This window comes from Peromyscus leucopus, chromosome 19 (assembly GCF_004664715.2).
Source record: "Peromyscus leucopus breed LL Stock chromosome 19, UCI_PerLeu_2.1, whole genome shotgun sequence".
NCBI lineage: Eukaryota > Metazoa > Chordata > Mammalia > Rodentia > Cricetidae > Peromyscus > Peromyscus leucopus.
This window is the reverse complement of record NC_051079.1, coordinates 3,594,092-3,618,002: the sequence shown is the minus strand read 5'-3', so window position 1 is coordinate 3,618,002 and position 23,911 is coordinate 3,594,092. Positions and strand designations below refer to the sequence as shown.

At 42.2% G+C, this 23,911-nt stretch overlaps 1 protein-coding gene across 6 annotated transcripts in view; it reads left to right on the top strand.

The window, feature by feature from the left end:
- Osbpl1a (oxysterol binding protein like 1A) overlaps positions 1 to 23,911 on the top strand; it is a 187,676-nt gene that overhangs the window by 43,289 nt on the left and 120,476 nt on the right. For 4 of the 6 annotated variants that reach the window (XM_028876667.2, XM_037196958.1, XM_028876668.2 and 1 more), the window contains 7 exons: positions 1,881 to 1,942; positions 2,044 to 2,091; positions 3,609 to 3,682; positions 3,790 to 3,853; positions 8,025 to 8,123; positions 15,672 to 15,794; positions 22,151 to 22,232. In XM_028876667.2, the coding sequence (XP_028732500.1) occupies positions 1,881 to 1,942; positions 2,044 to 2,091; positions 3,609 to 3,682; positions 3,790 to 3,853; positions 8,025 to 8,123; positions 15,672 to 15,794; positions 22,151 to 22,232 (552 nt within the window). Of the gene's footprint in view, positions 1 to 1,880; positions 1,943 to 2,043; positions 2,092 to 3,608; positions 3,683 to 3,789; positions 3,854 to 8,024; positions 8,124 to 15,671; positions 15,795 to 16,122; positions 16,220 to 22,150; positions 22,233 to 23,911 lie in introns of those variants that run through there. The other 2 variants (XM_028876666.2, XM_037196960.1) reach the window with 2 other exon arrangements.

Genomic DNA, 23,911 nt, shown 5'->3' with positions numbered 1-23,911 from the left:
GCTTTTCTTCTGGGCATTCAGTTCTGACCTTGATGCTGCTGTGCATGCACAGTTGACAGAACATTGGAAGGTCTTTAGGTTCCTGGTAACAGTACTGGTGGGACTAAACTGAAATTTCCTTCTATGCAAAATAATTTGAAGAGAGATGACATTTTTCTTGAATTTTCCCATCAGAGAACAAAGATATTTTATTTTGTTTTGATAACACACAATGTTTTTGAAATCACTGGTTATAAGTTCCTGTAGGTGGGGAGCCTGCTCAATTAGTTCTGAATGTGCGTTATTGAATTCTTCTGTGTGCCTGACCCTGTAGACATTGAGTCCAGAGATGAGGCTCTGAGATTTCATCTAGTTGGCAGCAGCTCAGAATTTATTTTTGGCATTGGGGCAGAATTCTATGAAAGAAATCATATTATCATCTCTCCCTCTGCTGGAAGCATAGTTTCTCAAAAATGCCCTGAAAATAGGATGAAAATAACAAAATGGTAGACTGTTATCTTTCTAGGTACTGTGTAGAAAACTGACCTGATGACTGATTTCTCAGGGAACGTTTCGAAAGGGTTTTTCCTCCTCACTGAAGAAGAGGATGCCAACAGCCACTGCTGGACACATCAGTCCTTAAATCGGCCTCAGGACGAAGTCAAGCCCATGGTCTTTTGTCTAGGTTAAAAGAAATGGCCACTCTCCTTTCATCCCTTCCCACCTCCTGGATTATCTTGAAGGCATTCCAGAGAGCCATTCCATACCGCTCGTGCCCTTGATAAACATTTTGATATATTAATAAGAGATAAAAAGCTCCTTAAACAACCATGTCATAGGTGTACAATTCTCAACACATTAAAGATGATTTATTTATGCCCTTTAAATTAGAATTGTATGGTGTATAGAATTGTATGGCATGTGAATTTCTATATTGGTAGAGCTATTAAAAACCTGGAGCACAATAATAGGATCAGCCAGTTAATGTTGTAATTTCTCACAGTCATGAAGTAACCCTTTGACAGACTGTAAGTGTCAGTCAAACCCTGTCTGTCACTCCTTGTCTTGAGACCCTGCAGAGGCTGTCCATACGTCTGGAAACCACAGCTTACTCTCCGCGCCTTGCAGACATCTGGCTGTGTGTGAGCTCTTCCCATGTCTCTTGTCCTCCACCTTGGTCCTCCCTCGGGGCCTTCGAGTCAGCTGTTCCCTGTGTCTTCACAAGATCCTTCTCAGGCTAACCAGCCTTGCCTCAGAGAGGTTATTCCAGAACACTGTCTCACCTTCTACCTGGAGTGGAGCTCTTGTCTGTCAAATCTGTCATTAATTATATTAGCATACCATGGCATATTACCTGTTATGTCTCTTTTATTCTGAATTTATTGCTATCTCCTGTGTTGTTCATTGCTAAATCACCAGTGCCTTAAAATAGTGATTGGCACATAACAGAATTTCATGAGAAGAAATAGAAAAAAATATGGCCAATATATATATTAGGTGTTTGGTATTTTTAGAAGAATTAAACAGTTAACCAGAAGGTAACAAGTTAATATAAAGCTTAAACAAATTGACTATGAGATAGCAAGTTTGTTAAACTGGTAAGCTTGTTGTAATTTGTTATTCAGTCAGAAAATGAATACAGTCATTTAACGCCAGAAAACCTGGGTGGTCACAGAAGCAGTACATAGTGTTCTGAGGAGAATCAAGTTTTCTGACTTAAAAGGAGGCCTTAAAAAATTGAGAGGGTGACTTCTGGTAGGTGCTTTTATTTTTATTTTATTTTTGTTGGTGGGGAGGAGTTTTTGGAAGTACAAAGGAATATTGTATGGTGCAATTATAATGAATTTTTTTTCGTGTGTGTAGTTGACATAGTGGCTTTTTTCCCCTTGTATTTCACACAGATCAGAAGCCTCTTGACCTTGCCCATGGTGCTGAAATGAAGCATATTCTTGTTGGTAATAAGGTGTGTATTGGTGAACTAAATTCAATCAGTAAGTTTTAGGGAAAGACATTGAACGAATGCATAAATTCTGTAGATGCATCTTTAATGAAACGTGTTTCCAGCAGGTCCTCTACAAAGCACTGAAACGATATGAAGGTCCTCTCTGGAAGGTAGGATGGGATGCTCTAAGTAGGAAGCTGGAGGATTCTTAATGCTTTTTCAGTGATTTCAGACATACAGCATGTCCCTGGCTGACCATGGTCTGTGTCTTAGTTAGGGTGTACTATTGCTGTGAAGAGACACCATGACCGTGACAACTCTTAGAAAGAAAACCTTTGGTTGTGGTGGCTGGAGTACAGTGTCAGAGGTTCAGTCAGTTATGGTCATGGTGGGGAACGTGAGGGCATGCAGACAGAGGCAGTGCTGGAGCTTCTAGAAGGTGGTGTACACCTTCTGGGCAACAGGAAATCAACTGAGTCACACTGTGTGGTATCCTAAGTGTTAGGAAGCTTCAAAGCCTCCCCCACGGTGACGCACTTCCTCCAACAAAGCCACACCTCCTAACAGTGCCACTCCCTGTGAGATTGTGGGATGATAGGGTCCAATTACATTCAGACTACCACAGTCTGATTTATGAGTTTCTGACTTATTAGTGCCATTAAAAGGCCGTGCATTTGGTGGCAAGCATACTCTGATTGGTAATTTTGATCTTTCCTTGGCCTGGTAGTGTACGATGTTACTGGGCAGAGGTGATAAGCTGCAGTTCCCAGTGAGCCATGTGGCCATGAGAGCAGCAACCAAGTCTGCACAGTATGTGTCGCCATCACGACGTCTTGTATGGTTTTATGGCCCCGAAGTGGTGTGCATTGCCAGGCATGTGCAAGCTCAGAAAGCTCTGCACTCTGAGCTAGACACTTGTGCTATAGTATTTTCAAGTCATGATGGGTTAGCTGGGCTATTCCCATCATGAGTTGAGGAGGATCTCTGTAGATGACCAAGACCTTGTATGGTAAGCCACTTTTATACTCTTGCATTTCAAGAGGCTTCCTTTTATTGCATCAACACTTTCTTTAGGCTGATGGTCTGTACTTTAAAGTGAGTAAGTTTACTAGGGAGGAAGGAGTAGAGGAAAATTTTTGTTCTAACTAAGTCATAATTACAATATTGTTTTTGTTATTAATATCAAATTATGGAGGACTTCACAGAAAATTAGTTCTGAATTCTCCTAGGAAGGCCATCTCCTGGTTGTAAACATTTCTGTGTGTCTTAGAACTTAGTTGTTCAGCCATGGTAGCCTTACACTACGTTTGAGTCTGCAAGCAGTCCCTGTGTATGAAATTGTTGAATGTAGCTGTATTATACAAAATGAATGTAGGTTAAGTCTCTTCTTTAGACATTCATTCACAACTCTGAGGAAATTGTATTCAAAGCCCAGACATAGCCCTGACCAGAACTGTCAGAGCCGTGAATTGTGACCTTCCCCAGGTGGCATTTGTGTGTCACCTGTGGTGAGGGGTGTGTTCTCATCGTTGCATTTAGTATCTCAGCTCAGTTTCATTACTGTTTATTGTTCCGTCTTGTCTGGGTGAAAGACTCACATACGTCTATTTGAGCTTAATTTTTTTTGTCACTTACGCATTTGAATCCAGATGCATCAACATGGGAAATCTTTGTCATTTTCCTGTAGAGTTCAAGATTTTTTGGCTGGAAGTTATTCTGGGTAGTGTTAGAACATGGAGTCCTTTCCTGGTATAGGAAACAGTAAGTATTATTCTTATATTTAATACATTTCAGAATATAAACTTTAAAATACTAAAAATTCTCACTTAGCTCTTTTGCTTGGTCTTAATTTAATTTTTGTTTTGAAGGCCTGATGCAGTCCGGAATACTCACCGCCAGGGATGCAAACACCTGACTCAAGCGGTGTGCACGGTAAGATGAGAAATGTGTTTTGTACAGACTGTGAAGTCCATGCCACAGTAGATTGTCCAATCATTGCAGACTCTGGTGATTCCATGGGATGGATGTACATGTGTTTTTACACTTAAGAGTAAGCAAAGTTCAAGTATCTGTTTGCACACACACACACACACACACACACACACACACACACACCATACACACACACACTCACACACTCACTCATCCTGTTTATTTCCACTGTGGCATTGGAAACAGGTGATCCAAAGCATCTAGACAGAGTGGTCAACATTGGAGGTACATGTGTGTCTTTTTCATGGGTAAATCTGGAAGATGGAAGTTTCTCTGGGGCTGCAATAAAATTTAAAGCCTGTGTCAAAGTGAGGACTCTTAAGTTCTTTGTACTCCCTAACAATTTTATTTTTACTGTTCAGGAGACTGAGATATCTCTATTTACTGATTGGGCTGACCTGAAGCCCAGCCTTACTTAAGTCCAGTAGGGTTGTCCCAGTAACATGGCACCTATCTGCTCTCAAGTGCACATTTCTTGACTCTCCCATGTCAGTCTTCTTGGGATCAGCAGGACTCCCTTTGGAAGGTTACAGGCTGGGTGCATTGCCCCATCAATTCAGAGCACCCTTGTGGCCAGTCCGTTCATCTGATCGGTGGGCCTGTGGAGTGCTAGGAGGCTAGTCACGGGGCCTTTGTTTCCTGCTGGTGCCTTCCTGCTGTCCCCTTCTCTTCCCGCCCGTGACTCTCCTACTCCATACTCAGGGTTCACTCTATTGGGCCTTTTCATTACTTCATTTTTCACAAAACAAACCTGCCACTGTCTCACCCTCTCCCTTGACACTTATGTCTTCAGCGTCTGTGGAATTGATTAGGTCTTGTTGTGTTTGCCTCTGCCTGTTCTAGAACTTTAATTTCTTATGTAGTGGTCTGCTTCCGGCTTCATCTGTGAACCATATCAGCACAAGCTAAAGAGACTCACTGAATAGTCACACTTAAATAAATCAAGCTAATGTTCAATTTCTAGTTTCCTAGGGAGAACGCCTAGGTTGATTGAGATCTCTTATATAGGTATTCCTGCCCTTAATATCAATGAAATATCTATAGTATAGAATTTAACATTAACTATCTTAAATTGCATGGTTCAATGGCATTAAGTATACTGCATCCCTCTCCTATTTTGAATAGCACCTAGCCACAGAAGTCTTTTCATGTTCCCAAATGCATGCATACAGACCCCACACCCTCAGCTATTGGTACCCATTGTTCTACTTTCTGTCTCAGTGAACTTGACCACTCCAGGTAGCACGTATAAGTGGAATCATGTGTTTGTCCTTTTGTGATAGGGCTTTTCTACTTAGCACAGTGTCCTCCAGATTCATCCATGTGTGACATGTTGGCAGAATTTCCTTTGATTTTTGAATGAAAAATTGTAATTGTGCTGGGTAGTGGTGGCACATGCCTTTGATCCCAGCACTCAGGAGGCAGAGGTAGGAGGATCTCTGTGAGTTTGAGGTCAGCCTGGTCTACAAAGTGAGATCCAGGACAGCCAGAGCTGTTGCACAGAAAAACCCTGTCTCAGAGAACAAAATAAAACAAACAAACAATTGTAATTGTAGGAAAAACATACCATGTAATTTACTGTTTGAACTGTAGTCAGTTTGTGGTTCTGTTGGTTTAACTGTGTTCCATTTGCTGGGAAACAGCCCTCAAGAACTTCTTTCTTTCATGACTAGACTGCTTACTTCGTATTTCTCACTTTCTTTCCCTGCAGATACTGTTAAGCACCATCCTGCTTGCTGTTTCTATGAGCTTAACTGTTTTATGTGCTTCATAGAGGAGAATCACACACATTTGTCTCTTGGTGATTAGCCCATTTCACTTAGCATAACACCTCAAGATTCATCCATGTGGTAGCACATAATCAGATTTCCTTTTCAAAGAATCATATTCCTCTGTACACATACACCACATTTTCTTTATTTGTTATTCATCTGTCAGTAGACGTTTAGTTCTTTAAATTTCTTCAGTACTGTTAACAGTGATGTAATGAACATGGGTAGAAATTGCTTTGAGAATATATACTTAAAAATAGACCTGCTGGTCTACATGGTGCTTGTAGGTTTATATCTGGAGGAGCCCCTCTACCAGAATAGCTTGGCCCTTTACTTTCCTACCAGTAATGCTGGAGGGTCTCACGACTCGCCGAGGCTGCCGAGGCTGCCTGCTCTCGTTTTGGATAGTGGCCATTGTGGTGGGTGCACTGGGGTGCCTTGTTGTGGCTGGGGTTTGCCTTTCCCCGTTTAGTGGTGTTTGGCGTCGTTTTAGGTGCTTTTTCATCATCTGTGAACAAGTTTTGGAGGAATGTCTCCTTCACTCCTTTGCCCAGTGTTCAGTTCAGTTGATTCTTTTTGGTTTGCTATCCTAGGTGTTCTTTATGTATTCTGGATATTCTTAGGGGTTGGGGATTTAGCTCAGTGGTAGAGCGCTTGCCTAGCAAGCGCAAGGCCCTGGGTTTGGTCCTCAGCTCCGGAAAAAAAAAAATCACAAAAAATAAATCTTTAAAAAGATAAATTTTTTTTTTTTGCTATTGTTAAGTAAAATGTTATAAATGGTGTCATGTGATATTCATTTGTTTCCTCTAGTTTATTGCTAGTTATTATCAATGGTTGAAGTATTAAGATTGTCATCTGTGTGTGTGGAGCTTTCTCTCTGTGGCTGTTTCTGGTTGTAGACTAGTGATGTTTTCCTGTTTGACATTTTGTTTTGAAGTTGGTTTTGTCTGGTGTTAATGTGAGTACCTGGTCTTCCTGACACCGTCCATTTCTTTGGAGACGTTTGCCTCTGGTGGGTGGAGTGTGTTTTAGTTCCTGTTTCCTTTTTGGCTGTTCTTCACTTTTCCTTCCTTTCCTTCTTTGTTTTTTGTCTGTTTGTTTTTTGAGACAGGGTTTCTCTGTGTAGCCCTGGAACTCACTCTGTAGACCAGGCTGGCCTCGAACTCACTGAGAGCCACCTGCCTCTGCCTCCCTAGTGTTGGGATTAAAGGCCTGTGCCACCACCTACCTGGCCAACTTTGACATTTAACTAATCATTTTGAATGTCTTTTGCTTACTTGCTTCCTCGAATTAGGTCCCTTCCAAGGATATCCTTAGAACAGTGAATGTTAGTGTTCTGGAGAGTAGATCCCCTGTCTTTATTAAGTCACTTTCTTGGCTTGCCCTGGACTGAGCAGAAGCTCTGGTCTCATTCACAATGGCCTGGTCTGGGGAGTTGTTTGGAATCTATGCTGTGCGTTTGTGGATCACAGGTCAGTTAGTGATGTGAACAGTCAGGGGATCTCCAGACTATCTCTTGGGATCAGATCGTCCTCCTCTCTTGAGTGTTTTTTGCCTGTCTAGCGTTGTCTTCTTAATTCTCAAAGACAGCTGACTGTCTCGGCTGTGCTGATGAAGCGCTCACCCCTGTGTGGGCTGCAGAGGAAACACTTTGGGATGGGAATGACGACTTCCAGAGCTTCTGATTGTGTCTTCTCCAAGAGAGTCAGTCCTTCCTCCTGCCTGTGGATGGTTGTTGCTGTTCCAGTTCCTCCTGAGGCTGGTTTTGTGCTGGGCGGGGCTGTGAGCAGTGGAGGTCTACACAATTGCTTCCTGGTTGTTTTATGCTGGCTCTCCTGTAGGAGGGCCTTGGGACAGAAGTCCATCCTTTATACTTTTAAATACCCCCCATTTCTAATTTTTTATTAAAAAATAATTATTTCTAGTTTTTTTTAACCCCCTTTACCACCTCTTTATCAACCTTATCTACCAATTATTTCTGTATACTCAGCTCAAACATTTTCAAGAAAGAAAGAAATCAAGATGGTATAAATAAGTTGGAGCTTTGTTATGCAGAGGATTGTATGCCTCAAGTACATCCTAATTTACACTTTCTAGAAAGTAAAGCTGATGCTGCACACCCAGTGAAAACTATGAGTGCTTTCCTGGAGTGACCAAGGTGATGGCCAGATTGGCATGGATAAGCTGCAGCGCCCTGGGCCTCCTGACCTTTATCAGCCTTCCAGATTGTTCAACTGAGTATTGTTACACTGTGATAACATGTTACATTTTGTGATGGATAACTTCGGGGATTTGTTTTCCAGTGAGTGAACATTGTTTTCTGACTTCTTTGTGTCCAGGTGAAGCCCACAGATAGCTGCCTCTTCTCTGTCAGGTGCTTTGACAACACGGTTCATGGCTTCAGGGTTCCTAAGAACAGCCTTCAGCAGTCAAGAGAGGTAATCTTGTGCATTGACTCATTTATCTTTCCCAGAACTGAGAATATGTCCTCAGTATTAACAACTAATCTTGTTGATTAATTAAAAATGTGTTTATTTATTGTGAGTGTGTGGAGGCCAGTGAGATGACTCAGTGGGTGGAGACACTGGCCACCAAACCTGATGTTGTCAGTTTCATCTCCAGGACCCATGTGCTGGGGTACACATAGATTTATCAATAAGTACATAAATATAACGTATAACTTTTAAAGTAAGTAAGGTTTACTTGTTTATTTGTGTGTGTGGTATGTGTGTTGCTGTGTGTTTGTGCATGAGTACAGCTGTGTGTGGAGGTCACAGGACAACTTTTGGGAGTCAGTTCTTATCTTCCACCTTGATGAAGCGGGTTATTTGTTCCTCTACCGCTCTGTGTACTCTAGGCTAGCTGACCTGCGGGCTTCTGGGTGGTTCTCCTGTCCCTCTCTCCGTCTCACTGTTGGAGTGCTGGGATTACAGATGTGAGCTGTCACATCCAGCTGGGTTCCAGGAATCACACGCAGGCCATCCGGCTTGGGTAGTGTGCACATCACCAGTCCCCACTGGGTTTAAAATAGAGTTTTTGATCCATTTCTTGTTTTGTTCTCACATTGTTTGTGTCTACACAGTCATATATGTGTGTGCATGTGGGGGCAGAGGACAACTGGGGTATTGTTCCCCTGGAGCTGGACACCGTCTTTTGGCAAGAGGATTTCCTACTGACCAGGAAACCTGGTGCTTGCCCAGTAGGCAAGATAAGCCAGGATCCCCAGGGTGCCCCTGTCCTGTGCCTGTCTGGCTTTAGACATTGAATTCAGGTCCTCATGCTGGTCCAGTATTGTGTTGGCTCCCCAGCCCCGATGACACTTTTTCTGCGAGTGTTCATATGAAGCTTTTAAAGTTTGGTATGGGAGTTTTAGTTGTTAACAACTAAAATAAGTAGATATTTTCTGTTTATAATTTTTCATTTTGGCTCATACTGACTTTGGGGAAAAAAAGACTAAATGATTGTTTGAAAGTATATACCTTAATTTATAAGAAAACTACAGCATGGAAAATTGCCCAAGAATGTGCAGTTTGTGTGACAAAGAATATGGGATGGAATCCAATTGTTGGGAGGCTAATTGCAGTATAGGCTAAGTCTACTCCACTCTCCCCCCATTCCTCCCACATCCTCCTCACTTCCCTTCCTGCCCAACTTTACAGATTCTCTTTCTCTCTCTCTCTCTCTCTCTCTCTCTCTCTCTCTCTCTCTCTCTCTCTCTCATCTAGACTGTTTCAAATCTCTGGCTATTATGAACAGAGCAGCAATAAACATGGGATGAGCAAGTGTTTCTGTAGTAGGATGTAGACTTTGGGGTCTATGCCTAAGAGTGGTATAGCTGGATCTTGAGGTAGATCTAGTCCCAGTTTATACATGAGCAATGAATACGTGTCCCCTCTCTCCACATCCTCACCAGCATGAGGTGTCTTTTGTTTTATTGATCTTAACCATTCTGACAGGTGTCAGAGGGAGTCAGTCTCAAGGTAGTTTTTGTTTGCATTTTCCTGATGACTAACGATGTTGAACATTTCTTTAAGTGTTTCTTTCTTTTCTTTTTTTTTTTTTTTTTTTGTTTTTTGAGACAGGGTTTCTCTCTGTAGTTTTGTGCCTTTCCTGGAACTTACTTGGTAGCCCAGGCTGGCCTCGAACTCACAGAGATCTGCCTGCCTCTGCCTGCCTCTGCCTTCCGAGTGCTGGGATTAAAGGCGTGCGCCACCACCGCCCGGCTCTTTAAGTGTTTCTTAGCCATTTCTGTTTCATCCTTTGAGAACTCTTCTTAGTTCTGTAAAACCCAGTTTTAAAATGGTTGTTTTCTTCCTTCCCTTCTTTTTTCTTTTCATTTATTTTTTGGTTTTTTTGAGACAGCGTTTCTCTGTGTAAAAGCCCTGGCTATCCTGGAACTCACTTTGTAGTCCAGGCTGGCCTTGAGCTCACAGAGATCACTCGCCTCTGCTCCTGAGTGATGGATTAAGGGTGTGTGCCATCATGCCCAGCAGTTATTTATTGTCTTGATTTTTGAGGTTTCTCTCTCTCTCCCTCTCTCTCTCTCTTCTTTTTTTTAGTTCTTTGTATATCTTAGATACCAACCCCCTCTCAGATGTGTAATTCGTAAAGTTTTTTTTCCTTTCTGTATGTTGTTGCTTTGCCCAAATGATGTAGTCCTTTGCCATTCAGAAGCTTCTCAGCTTCATGAGGGCCCATGTATTAACTGTTGCTCTTAGTGTCTGTGCTGTTGATGTCCTGTTTGGAAAGTCTTCCTTGTGTCAGTGAGTTTACACTTTTTCCTTACTTCCTCTTTTATCATATTCAGGATATCTGGTCTTGTCCTTGATCCATTTGGAGTTGAGTGTTGTGCAGGATGCTAAATATGGATCTGTTGGTATCTACATGCAGCTATCCAGTTTGACTGGCAGCACCATGTGGTGAAGATGCTGTCTTGTCTCCGGTGTGTGTTTTCACTTTGTCAAAATTCAGGTTTACATAGGTGTGGACGTCCTGCGTTTTCAGTTCAGGTGCATTGGTCAGTGCCTGGTTTTATGCCAGTACCATGCTGTTCTCACTACTGTAGCTCTGTAGTGAAACCTCCAGCGGTTCCTTTGTTACTACTCACTGTTGTTTTAGCTATCCTGTTTTATGTGTGTGTGTTTCAATTTGGAGTTGAAAATTGCTTCCCCAGTGTCTGTGAGGAACTGTATTGGAGTTCTCTTGAATCTGTAGATTACTTTGGTAGGACGGCCATTTCACAGCTTTAACCTACTGAACCATGAGCATGTGAGACCTTTATGTCTTCTGGCATCTTCTTCAGTGTCTTTATTATACAGTTCTTTCACTTGCTTGGTTAGAGTTATCACCAGCTTTTTTTTTTTTTTTTTTAATTTAACTTAATTTTGTATTTGAGGCTATTGAGAAAGAAAGGTGCTGTCCCCTGGTTTCTTTCTCAGTCTGTTTGACATTTGTATATAGGAGGGCTGCGGTTTTTGCATCTGGCTACTTTGCTGAAAGTGTTTACCAGCTGTAGAACTTCCTGGCGGAGTTTTAGGGTCTTGTATGTGTAAAATTATATCATCTGCAGATAAAGAGACTTTGACTTCTTCTTTTCCAGTTTGGATCCCCTTCAGTTGTCTTGTTGCTCTTGCTGAGACTTCAAGTTCTGTATTGAATAGCTATGGAGAGAGTGGACAGCCTTGTCTTGTTTCTGATTTGAGTGGGATTGCTTTGAATTTCTCTGTTAAAGTTGATGTTGGCTGTGGGCTTGCTGTAAATCACCTCTATTATGTTGAAGTATATCTCTTGTGTTCCCTAGTCTCTCTAGGACTTTCATCATAAAAGAATATTAGATTTGTCAAAGGCATTTCTGTATCTAATGAGAGGTTCATGTAATTTTTGTCTTTCTGTTTATGTGGTAGATTGCATTTATTGATTTATGTATGTTGAACCATCCCTTCATCCTTGGGGAAACCAACTTGATCATGGTGGATAATCTTTCTGATGTGTTCTTATATTCAGTTTTTAAGTATTTTGTTGAGAATCATTTGCATCTGTGTTCATAAGGAAATTTAATCTGTAATTTTCTTCTTAGTTGTCTTAGTGTGGTTTTGGTGTCATGGTAATAGTGGCCTTGTAAAACCAATTGGGAAATGCTTTCAGTTTCTATTTTGTGGAATAATTTGAGGAGTATTGATGTTAATTCTTTTTTGAAGGTCTGATAGAATTCTGTGCTGAATCCATCTTGCTCTGGACTTTGTATTAATCCAGAGACTTTTAATTACTTCTATTTCACTAGAGGTCATCAGTCTGGTAAGTTGTATATATCAAAAAATCAATCCATTTCTTTTAAGTTTTCCAGTTTGGTGGAGTACAGATTTTAATTTTAATTTAATTTTTTATTGAAAATAGATTTTTTCATATAATATATTCTGATATCAGTTTCGTCTCCCCCAACTCTTCCCTCATTCTCCAGACTCCCCACAAACCTAAATCCATGCCCTTTCTATTAGAATCATTAGAATATAAACAGGCATCTAAAAAAAAACAATAAAATAATATAAAATAAACAAACAGGAGTAGTATGAAAAGGCATAAGAAAAACATATAGATGCTGAGAAACACACATTTGCACACAAAGAAATTCCATAAAAACACAACACTGGAAAACCATAATATATATTCAAAAGACCTATACAGAAAAGATGGAAGGAAGGAGAGGGAGAGAGAGAGAGAGAGAGAGAGAGAGAGAGAGAGAGAGAATTTAAAAAGAAGTGCCCAGACAAAGCATTATGAGACAAGGAACCTCCAAAAATGCCATTGAGTTCATTTTGTGTTGGTTCCTGGGCCAACTCCTGGGCCTGGGATCTACCCAGTGAGACTCCATTGTGGTGATATTGTGTTCCCCCAAATATTGTGCACCCTAATGAACTTATCTGGGGTCAGAAAACAGAACAGCCACAATATTAAGCATAGAGGTTAGGCAGTGGTAGCACACACCTTTAATCCTAGCATTCCAGAGGCAGAGATCTACCTGGATCTCTGTGAGTTCAAGGCCACACTGGAAACAGCCAGGCATGGTAATATGTAGAAGTAACCATCTTATTCAATAAGAAACACAGAGCCAATACAGAGATGAGAGCCAAGAGGTCAGAGCAATAACTAAGAGCTAAAAACCTTACCCTTCACTGCCACTGTTGTCCTACCTCTCCGAAAGAGACCTACTTCCTGTGTGTCTGTCTTTTTATAGTATTTCTGTTCTGCCTTCTCATTGGTTATAAACCAAACCACATGACCACCTCATCACTGCCTGTCTATACAGACCTCCAGATCTTCTATGGTTGGTATTGAGCTTAAAGGCGTGTGTCTCCATGCTGGCTGTATTCTTGAACACACAGAGCTCTGCCTCCCAAGAGCTGGGATTAAAGGCGTGCACCACCACTTCCCAGTTTCTGCTATGGCTTGCTATTAGCTCTGACCCCTAGGCAACTTTATTTATTAACATACAAATAAAATCACATTTCAGTACAAATAAAATATCACCATAGTAATAAGAACCATTAATCTCAGGAAGTGATGGCAGAAAGCAGAACGGTATATAAGGCATGAGGACCAGGAACTAGGCTGGTTAAGCTTTTAGGCTTTTGAGCAGCAGTTCAGCTGAGATCCATTCAGATGAGGACTCAGGGGCTTCCAGTCTGAGGAAACAGGATCAGCTGAGGAATTGGCAAGGTGAGGTGGCTGTGGTTTGTTCTGCTTCTCTGATCTTCCAGCATTCACCCCAATACCTTGCTCCAGGTTTATTTTCATTAATAAGACCTTTTAAGATTCGTGTTACACTCCGTTGGAGAAAACTGATTTTTTCTTTGTGAGCAGTTATCAATTGGAAATAGCTTCTGGGTTAGAGATGGTGTCTTGTGTCTACTTCCCCTTCAGCTCTGGGACCCTGTCTGGTTTAGACCACTGCAAGGACTGTGCATGCTAACAGTCTCTGTGAGTTCCTATGTGTGTCCGTCCCGCTGTGTTTAGAAGGCCTGTTCCTTGGAATCCTCTATAGTTTCCCTGAGCTCTGAGGGGAGGGATTTGATTGAGAATTCCCATTGAGGACCGCGTGTTCCACAGTCTCTCACTGTGCACTTTGGTCTGTTGTGGGTCTGTTGTTGTTCCCGTTTACTGCAGGGGGAGGCTTCTGACAACAAGTGAGGAAGGCACTGCTCTGTGAGGATGGTGGAATGTCACTGGAGTCACTGTGCTGCTACGTTCCTTTAGCAGAACAGGCGTGTTTGAAGTGCTCCTGTTTCAGTTCAGGTTCTTGGGCATCCAAGCAGTGTCGGGTATGGGAGTCCCCCATGGGGCGGGCCTTACGTCCGTCAGATGATGGCTGGCTATGTGCACAGGCCTGCGCCACTCCTGCACCGGTGTCTCTGGCCGGCAGCTCACTGTTGTGGACTGAAGGGTTTTTAGATGGCTTCTGTTTGCCTTTCTCCTCTGGTAATCTGCAGAGCACCTCCTAGTACCAAGAGGGCGAGTCAGTGGGGTGGAGGCTCTAGGTGGGCACCAGCTCGACTTCTCCATGCTCAGTGAGTTGTCTAGATGTTGTCTTTAGCCATAGGCCCTTACCATCAGTCTGTGGAGAACATCCCACAGCCCTGACAACAGCCTAGATGATTTGGGGGTGTCAATGGGGTTCCTTCGGCAAGAAACTTGATTAAATGTAACCCATTGCCAGAACTGGAAGTTTCATTTGTTGATGAGAGTTTCTAGTTGGGGCTTTGTCTACCCTGCTATTTGCTGATTTCATTTAGATTTCTTCATGTGTGTATATATGGTAAGACGTTTCTACTGTGTTAGGTTTTCCTACAGCCCCTCAAATGGCCCTTATTTTCAGCTATCCCTTCCTGTATTCCCTCTCTCACCCCCTCTTCACTTCCCCTCCCCATTTGATCCTCTTGTTCTACCCCCCCATTCAGTAACTATCTGTTCAATTTGTCCTTCGTAGGAAGATCCAGCCCCAGGTCCGTTACTCTATACATAACCTCTGTGGTTATATGCACTGTAGCCTGCTTATTGAATGAAGACTTAACAGTTACCATCCACATATAAGCGAATATGTACCATATTTGTCATTTTGGATCTAGGTCACCTCACTCAGGATAGTTTTTTCTAGTTCTAACTATTTACCTGCACATTTCATGATTTCATTCTTTAAGCTGAATAATATTCCATTGTGTAATATACCACATTTTCTTTATCCATTCTTCTGTTGACAGACATCTAGGTTGTGTTGTCCTTTTTTAGATGGTGGCTGCCTTTTAAGCCACAGCTGTCTGAATCAGCAACTGCAGCTCCACCACTACCAGCAGTGGTTAGGCCGCCAGGGCCGTAGCCAGAGGGAAACCTGTTCCCTCCAGCTCCAGCTCTCACAGACCTATGAAGGGAACTTCACTACACCTCTGTGGGATATTCAGTGGGAACTTGGAAGATAAGAATGTTGGTTGAGAGCAGTGCAGAGGATGGAGGCCTGCCTGGCTTGTGAAGTTTCAGAGGGAAGTTTAAAGACTATCAGGGGCATTTGTTATTTTGAATTAATTTCTGTAATATATTTGTGTACTAATTAATACATATATGTATAGAGGATATTTTTTAAAGCACTAGGAATATCTTTTTATGCAGACAGGTCATAGGCAAGAAATATTCAGAATGTCATTTTGGGTTCTTTTTTTGCCATAGTTATTTCTTTCTTTTTTTTTTTTTTTTTTTTTTGGTTTTTCGAGACAGGGTTTCTCTGTGTAGCTTTGCGCCTTTCCTGGAGCTCACTTGGTAGCCCAGGCTGGCCTCGAACTCACAGAGATCCGCCTGGCTCTGCCTCCCGAGTTCTGGGATTAAAGGCGTGTGCCACCAACGCCCGGCCATAGTTATTTCTTCTATGTAAATTTTATACTTCATAGATTATTACTATTTCTTTGGAGTGAAAATGTTTTTATGTAATTCTTGGATTGTTTCAGAAGTGGCTCGAAGCCATCGAGGAACACTCTGCGTACAGCACTCACTACTGTTCCCAGGACCAGGTGACTGACGAGGAAGAAGAAGATGAGGTTTCTCCCATGGACCTGAAGGAGTCTTTAGAGGTGAGCAGACACAATTCAACCTGTATACCTAACTCAGCATGCTTTCTGGGAATGTCTGCCCATAGAAATCCTATTGCTCTCTGTCTACTTGCACTCTCCTGATCTACCTCTGCTGTGACAGTACTGTAAAATGTCCTGGTGAAAATGTTGTCATGTTAGTAACCTGTTTTTATGTTAAATACATTTGTTTTTGGAAACTGCCTCCAGTAGGTGGGAAATGTGGAGCCTGGCCTGCTCTCCTTTATGACTTCACTGCATATTTCAGTTTCAATAATGCAACCATAGTGACATATTTCTTGGTCAGTAGTTTCATTTAAAACTGCTTGCAATATGTATCGGGCACTGCTTAGGGATAGGGTAAAGCACAGTAATGAGTGGAGACATCCTTATCTGAAGTGACAACTCTACCTTATCCATTCCTGACAGTAGGTATTTTGTGGGGAGCAGGTGTTGATTACTTTTCTGGATATATCTTTAAAATGCATCTTGTTGGTCGTAAATGTTGGTGGATCTGGGAGAGTGAGAACTACAAGGGAACACCTGTTTCAGTTTAAATAGTTCTCTCACAGTACATGAATTTTCCTACTAAATTTAATTATATGAAAATTAAGTGGGTTGTTTAAAGGATTTGCATGTTTCTAAATAAACAAGTCTAATGAAGTTAAGTTTACTAATGTCTACAGAGTTTCATCCACATAAGAGCTTCTAATCTCAGATGAGAATGTTAGGCGCCATCATTCCTAATTTTAATTTATGGTAGACTCATCCATGCTTTGTTGAAGATATCAGCTGGGCTTTGTTAATGATTGTCCCATCTGTGCTATTGTAAAGTAGAATATAAATGTAATTCTTAGACCAGTGGATTTTACAAAAATCACATCTACCAGAACATTTAGAATGACGTCAAAACTTAGGAAATAGGGGCTGGAGAGCTCAGCAGTTAAGAATACTTGCTGTTCTTGTAGAGGAGCAGAGTCCAGGCCCTAGCACTCAGACCGTGTAATGCCAGCTCTAGGGCATTACAGCGCCCTTTTTCTGGCCTCTGTTGGCATCTGCACTCTGTGCACATTCACATAGAGAAAGACACACCTACACATAAGTAAAAATAAATCTTTTAAAACAGAGATTTGGAAAATAGGGAAGATTTAAATGCATGACTAAATGTTAAGTAAAGTTTTTAAAACTATGCTAAATGCTTTAAGATGTAGTCAATATTTCCTAAGTGAAGAGAATGCCTTCCTATTTATTTACCTTCAATATGAGTGATAAATTGTATATGGATTTACAAAGCAAGTAGTATCTTCTGGGATTATGGTAATTTGAGACATTTTAAATGGGAGCTATAAGTAAAATGAAAACATATTAGCTTCCCTATGAAGACACATGGTTAAAGACAAATTTTTAAAAATATGTTTTTCAGATTTTCAAGCAGGTTATCAGTTCAGTTCTACATTGTATTTCATTCCTTTTTAAACACTTTTTTCTTTTGACTTAAAACCATCAAGTTTTTCCCTTAAGCTATATGTAGTGCGTGTCTGGAGTCAGTGAGGATTTAGCCAGTGTGAGTGTGTTCGGGTTATAGGCTGCAGACCTCTCTGTGCTGCTGTGGACTTTGGATGGTAACTGTGAGAATTCTGATTCTCGTGTCTGAGCCCTTGTTCAGAATGGAGGAAATCTGAAATGGTGTGTGAATATTTGCAGGCAGCTTAGGCAGAATGACTCTAGATACTTCGACCCTTGGGTGAAGTTAAAGGAAATTCTGTGGGCCAGATGATGGAAAAAATTTATTCTTGGTGTCCACAGACACTGAGGAAGTCAGGTGCTGGGACTAACTAGCATACTCACTAGTCGTTGAAATTAACTATAAACTAATATTATTCCCTCAGCATTCCTTTTGACAAAAAGTAAGTGGGGCATGTGTCCATATTGAGAAAGTAGTCATTCTGTGAACTTGGTCTCATTTTTTTCATCCTTCAGACTGAGGCCTCTAAAAACGGAATAGCTTTTCTTTAAGCCTTTGTCACTGCCTTGAGGTTATGGAGAAGAGAAACATTTCATGCTGTGTCAGAGTGTGTCAGGGAACAGCTTAGGAGAGGAAGCCAAGCTTCCTATTGGTTTGCAGGGCCCAGTACCATCAATGCCAGCCACACATGATTGTTCATATTTAAGTCGACAAAAAAGACACTAAGATTTCACTAACTCACTTTGGCCTTATTTTGAAACAGTCTTGCTGTATAGCCCGGGCTGGCCTTGAACTGGCTTTGGCTTTCTGAGTGCTGGGATTACAGGCATAGCTGTGGTAACTGGCTCAGTTTCTCATTTTAACCAGAACATCTCAAGAGCTCGGGGTACAAGCGGGCAGAGTGTTTCTGTCGTCATCAATGGATGAACTCACAGCCCCTTGGGTGGTGCTAACCACATGAGTGAAGCACAGTCCTGATTAGTCCTAACAGTAAAAACCTGGAGTCAGATATCAGGGTGAAAGCTGAAAGATCAGAGCAGCAGAACAGCAGCCGTTAGAGACTATCCTGTCTCTATGAATCCTCAGACTGAATGAGGGAGATCCTGTCTCCACGAATCCTCAAAGGCTTGAGATCCCAAGTGTTGGAACTAAGGTGTATGCCACCACCAACCTGCCCTGATTCTCTTTTAGACTGATTCAAGGGTGGCCTTGAACTCCTGATCTTCCTGCTTCCTCCTCTCAAGTGCTGGGATTAAAGGTGTGTGCTACCACTGCCTGGCCTATATGGTTAACTAGTGGTTAGCTCGGCCCTCTGATCTCCAGGTAAGCTTTATTTGTCAGACCACAAACAAAATATCGTATCAGCAAGAGAGGGTTTGTTTGTTGATGACACCTCAATTCTTTAGGATCTCAACTGTATTTGTGGTATACAGAATAATTAACAGAGAATGCTAAATTTAAACCAAATGACAAAATAAAGTGAGTTTGTTTATTTAACTTATTTAGTTAAGTGATTCTTAACTAAAATGAATATGCAGCAAGGTGCACTTGCACAAACCGAGGGATTGATAGACAGTGCAGCCACACGATGTGGCAGACCTGAGGTGCTGATGAACTTGGGTGCATAGCCTGAAAAGAGTGGAGAGTCAGGTACAGTGGGCATACCTGTAATCCCAGCTCTCGGGAGGCTAAGGCAGCAGGATTGCCTAGAGCTTGAGGGTAGCCTGGGCTACACAGTGATTTTCAGGCTAGCCAGGGTTACATTTAGACCCTGCTTCAAAAAAGCAGAAACAGACTAACGGAAGCTATTACTTGGGTGAAAAGAAGGGTGGACAGTAGGACGTGCACATCCACGTTTATGTGGTGGAGAGCGGCCCTGGAGGGAGGGGAATGGGCAGTTCCACCTGTGGACAGGGACCAGGGCAAGCAGGGGCTCCAGGGATGGCAGTCCAGTGTATGAGGGAGAGTCACTGCTCTTTCCAGATCACTTTAGTTTTTACTTTTAGTTTTTAGTTTTTACTTTTTCTGTGAATATCTATTACAGTGTAAAACATTAGGACAGTTACAGGGTCAGGCCAGTCACCGGGCACCAGAAGAACAAACATGTGCTGTGGATTGCAAGCCTCACAAGAGAAGACAGAGTCTGGATCTGGCTGGAGTTAAGAAGCTTATAGGTGCCAGGCGGTGGTGGCGCATGCTTTTAATCCCAGCACTCGGGAGGCAGAGCCAGGCGGATGGATCTTTGTGAGTTTGAAGCCAGCCTGGTCTACAGAGTGAGATCCAGGACAGGCACCAAAGCTACACAGAGAAACCCTGTCTCGAAAAAACAAAACAAAACAAAAAAGATGCTTATCGGTGGTCACTAGGTACTGCTCTCCACAGCGCTGTTTCCTGCAAATGTTAGGGTCTACAGTCTGTTATTTTCAGGCATTTATGGTTTTGAACCTTGTGTGAACCCTTTGCCTGTCACACAGGACGCAGACCTTGCCCCCCACCTGACAGAGTCCTGTCTCTGGCTGTTGAGGCTCATGGCAGCAGCGTTGTTAGAAGCGCTGCCCATTTCTTGCTCTCCAGTTGCATGGGGACAGAGCTGTACGGTCCATAGTGGTATGTATATTTAGTAGTTACCTTTTATTGCTAAATACTAAGGACTGTGCTTCTCTTCTTAATCAACTATAGATTCTCTAGCAAATAGTTGTAGCTCCTTCCTACCCACTCCCTTGATGCAGTTTTAAGTGACCCTCCTAGTCAGGACAAGGTGGATGAACATCATCTTGAGTCAGTGAAAGTGATAGCTAGAGAGTATGTGGACAGACGTTGGAACAGGAGATGCGTGTTGTGTGGACTGCTCACTGTCGGAGCTCTCTGGTGCACTGGGCCTCTGTGCTCATGGGTGTCACCCTTGTTCTGTAGATACTCTGCCGAGATAACTTGGGTAAAGTTAAAAATACTGTCAGATGTTACTGTTAGGATGATGTTTACAGTGGGACTTCCCTTATATAATGAATAAATGAAATTTAAAACTCCAGTTTCCCTGGCATACGGTTAATGATGTAGAAGTCAACAGCGAGGCACCTTGCTAGATGTCACAAAGTGTTCACAAGCACTATTTTTCTGAGACATGGCCCAGGCTGGGCCAGAATTCATGATACTATGGCCTTGGCTTCTTCCTCAGTACCAGGATTGATAGATGTGTGGTTACTGCCTAGCCCAGAAGATTTTTTTGCTTTTTATAACTATTAATGAGGGTGATGGTAAATTAGAGAATGTACTTTATTTTATTGTATTGAAAACTTCTGTCCTATCTTAGTGTCAGTCAAGAGTTATGTTAATACTGGTGTTCATGGACTCTTCTGTAGCTAACTTTTATGTCCCTTTTAAACCAGTGGGCAAAGAAGCATTTTTTTAAAAAAGCTTTGACATAAGTATGCTAAATGAAGGGGCATGTGACTCCAGTATTGACAGATGGTACTGTTGAGGGTGTGGTTCACCTAGTTAGACCCAGGAGCTGTGCAGTGCATCTGACCAGAAGTCTGCAGGTGGAGCTGGTGCTTCCTCAGCCCACCTGCACCATGGGAAGGAAGTGAGTAAGCAGTGGCATTGACTTCGCCATGAGCAGGAATAGTAATGTGCATGGTGGGAGAATGGTCTTCTATTAATAAGTCAAGAGGATGCATTTAGTTCAGGGAGTGTTTCTGGAGGGGCTTCCCGCCTTTCAACCTGTATTCACAGACAGTGTGGAAAAATGAGCAGCAAATCAGCCCTCTCTTTATAGGGTTTTAAATTACACAGTATAAGCATTCCTCTCTTGATAAATAAGTAAATGTATGTTATATTTAGATGTCATTAGGAGTCTCAAAACAGAAGGGCTAATACACATTTAAAAGAGAACATTACCTGTCACTAATGTGGTCCCATGAATAATTCTACTGTGGTTGGGTTGAGCTTTATAAGAGCTAAAAAATTTATAAAGTGAAATAGGAGAAAAGAGTGCTTACCTGTGTCACCTTGGCACACAGCTGCACTAGTTTAATTTTGAATAAGCAGATGTTTTGTGATGCACCAGTTTATGTTCCAAGGACAGAGTAAGAAGCTGAGTCCATTACTCTGCCCACAGTAGTGATTCTAATATTTACAAAGTCTTGGTTCACAGAATAAACATTTTCATTTACCACACCAGCAATTCCAGCATGATTTTCTTGCTTATTCTTTTTGCTATATAAAACCAGCTTAAAACCAACAGTGATTTGCACTTTGTTCTTTGAATCTGCTCCAGGCTGGGATGCAAGTTTGATGAGGAATTTTTGTATTCACGTTTTACTGCTAGGAATCTTCCTATGAAGAAATTTAAAGTTTCAAGGAAGACTGCTCTCCATCATTGACTTTACCTTGTTTTCACTTACTTAAGCTTCAACTTACTTAAGAAAATGTCCTGCTTGGTCTGATGGTGTGGGTGGTGGCAGTGTGTATTTAAAATGCTGAATGAAGAATCAGCTTGTGATTTCCAAATGTTAGGGCCATCTGGATTTTTTTTTAAACAAAAAACAGTTTTAAAATGTATCCTTAAGAAATGCATTTAAGAAAAAAGAAATGCATTTTATAATTTTTTGGGGAAATTTATTCATATCTAGCAAATCAAAGAAATTAACTCTGAATATGCATGGTGTAATGAGAGCATTGCAGAATAATGCAGTCGTGTGCTGTCTGCATGACTGATGCTGAGTGTGTTTGGAATTCAATACTTATTTTTATTAAACTACTCGATGAAATGTTTCATTCATATCCTTTTGTAAAGAGCCTTATATATCTGAATTGCAAATTTTGATAGAAACATTAATGCATAAGTAATTTTGGAAGTCCTTTATTGGCTTAATTTTGCTTTTTTTTCTTTCAGAGAGCACAAACATGTCAACAGAGACTAGATAGGGAAATTTACAACTTTCTCAAAATGATTAAGGAGTGTGACGTGGCCAAAGGTAAGGAGAGAGAGAGAGAGAGAGAGAGAGAGAGAGAGAGAGAGAGAGAGAGAGAGAGAGAGAAAACATGAATTACCTTGACCTTCTGTCAATTTGTGTGGCTGCCCATTTTAGACTTTGTGTGTGTCGCTCTGGGTGTATGGCACCATGCCTGCTTGTTTGTGCCATAGCTTGCCTGTGGAGGACAGAGGACGACATATAGGAGTCAATTCTTTCCTTCCATCCCGTGAGTCCAGGGGAATGGCACTCGGGTTGTCAGGCGTGGCTGTGTGAGACCTCTAACCACTGAGCTGTCTTGCCAGCTTCCGTTTCTCATTCTGATAACATTGCTTTGAAAAATGTTAGACTGATGCTTTCTTTTGCACCTGTGGTGGTATGTTCCTCCACACCCATTCTGCCGTGCCTTGTAGAACAAAGCTCCTTTCCTGAGACCTGCTTAGACTGGACCTCTGATGGGTTCAGCAGACAGGAAGGCCTCTCAAGGGATGGGTGGAGAGGGTGGGAGAAGTAGATCAAGGGCTTCTCTCTGCTCCTCTATAACAGGACAAAATGGGGTTCGTCCTGGTGAGTGCACAGACCCGTAGCACCACCAGAGCAGACACTGATCCTTGAGTAAGGAGAGCACTGGCATTGTTTGAACACAGTGCTGAGCTTGAACAAAGAGCGTTTATCAGGAGACCCACACATGCTCATACAGGAATGCACGTGTAGGGGTGGGCACATTCCTGAGCATGCTCTGTTTAGGTTTACATTTCGGTTTTACGTGCTTGGTGCAGAAAGGAAAGCTGGCAGAATCATCTCTGCTGTGGGCAGAGAATTTAGCATTACGAGCAAAGTTTCCTCCAGGTCACAGAAAGAACGAGGCACGGTGATGTAGTGATTATGGCTGTCTCATGTGAGTGTCTTCAGAGAGCCTTAGCTGAAATAAAAGAGAACCAGCTCTGAAAGCATGTTACCAGTCTTTAACGGGGCAGCAGCTTTACTCTGTAAGAATAGGAGCCTTGCCTTAGGGCTAACACAGCCTCCTGGGCCATGGCCCCACAGCTCTGTTGACTTCCCCTATCTGTCCCATGCCCCAGGTCTGTTTATGGCACCACTGCTTCATTCTTCGGGGTTCTTGGTCTTCCTGTCCCTCCCCTCCCCAGTGTGGCAGCTGCTGGTCCTGTTGCTCCACACAGCCCTCCTCACCTCTGAGAGTGGTGTCTCCCAGCCTTAAGCATGACACAGATATGAAATCCCTGTTTCTCCCTCCCTCCCTCTGCCCTTTTCTTTTCTTTCTTCCCTCCATCCCCCTCCCCTTTCTCTGGGGAATGAAACAAATGACTACTACTTATCTAGCTTATACACTTGCAACTTATTTCTCTAAGAGTCAGGGAGAAAGGAGTATATGTCTGGTTATTAGATGTGAGGTTGTTCAAATCACTAAGACCTTTTAGAAACAACCAAAATATGGCAGGCAGTGGTGGTGCACACCTTTAATCCCAGCACTAGGGAGGCAGAGACAGGTGGGTCTCTGAGTTCAAGGCCAGCCTGCTCTACAGAATTAAACCCTGTCTGGGTTTAAAGAGAGAGAGAGAGAGAGAGAGAGAGAGAGAGAGAGAGAGAGAGAGAGAGAGAGAGAAGAGAGAAGAGAGAGAGAGAAGAGAGAAGAAGAAGAGAGAAGAGAGAAGAAGAAGAGA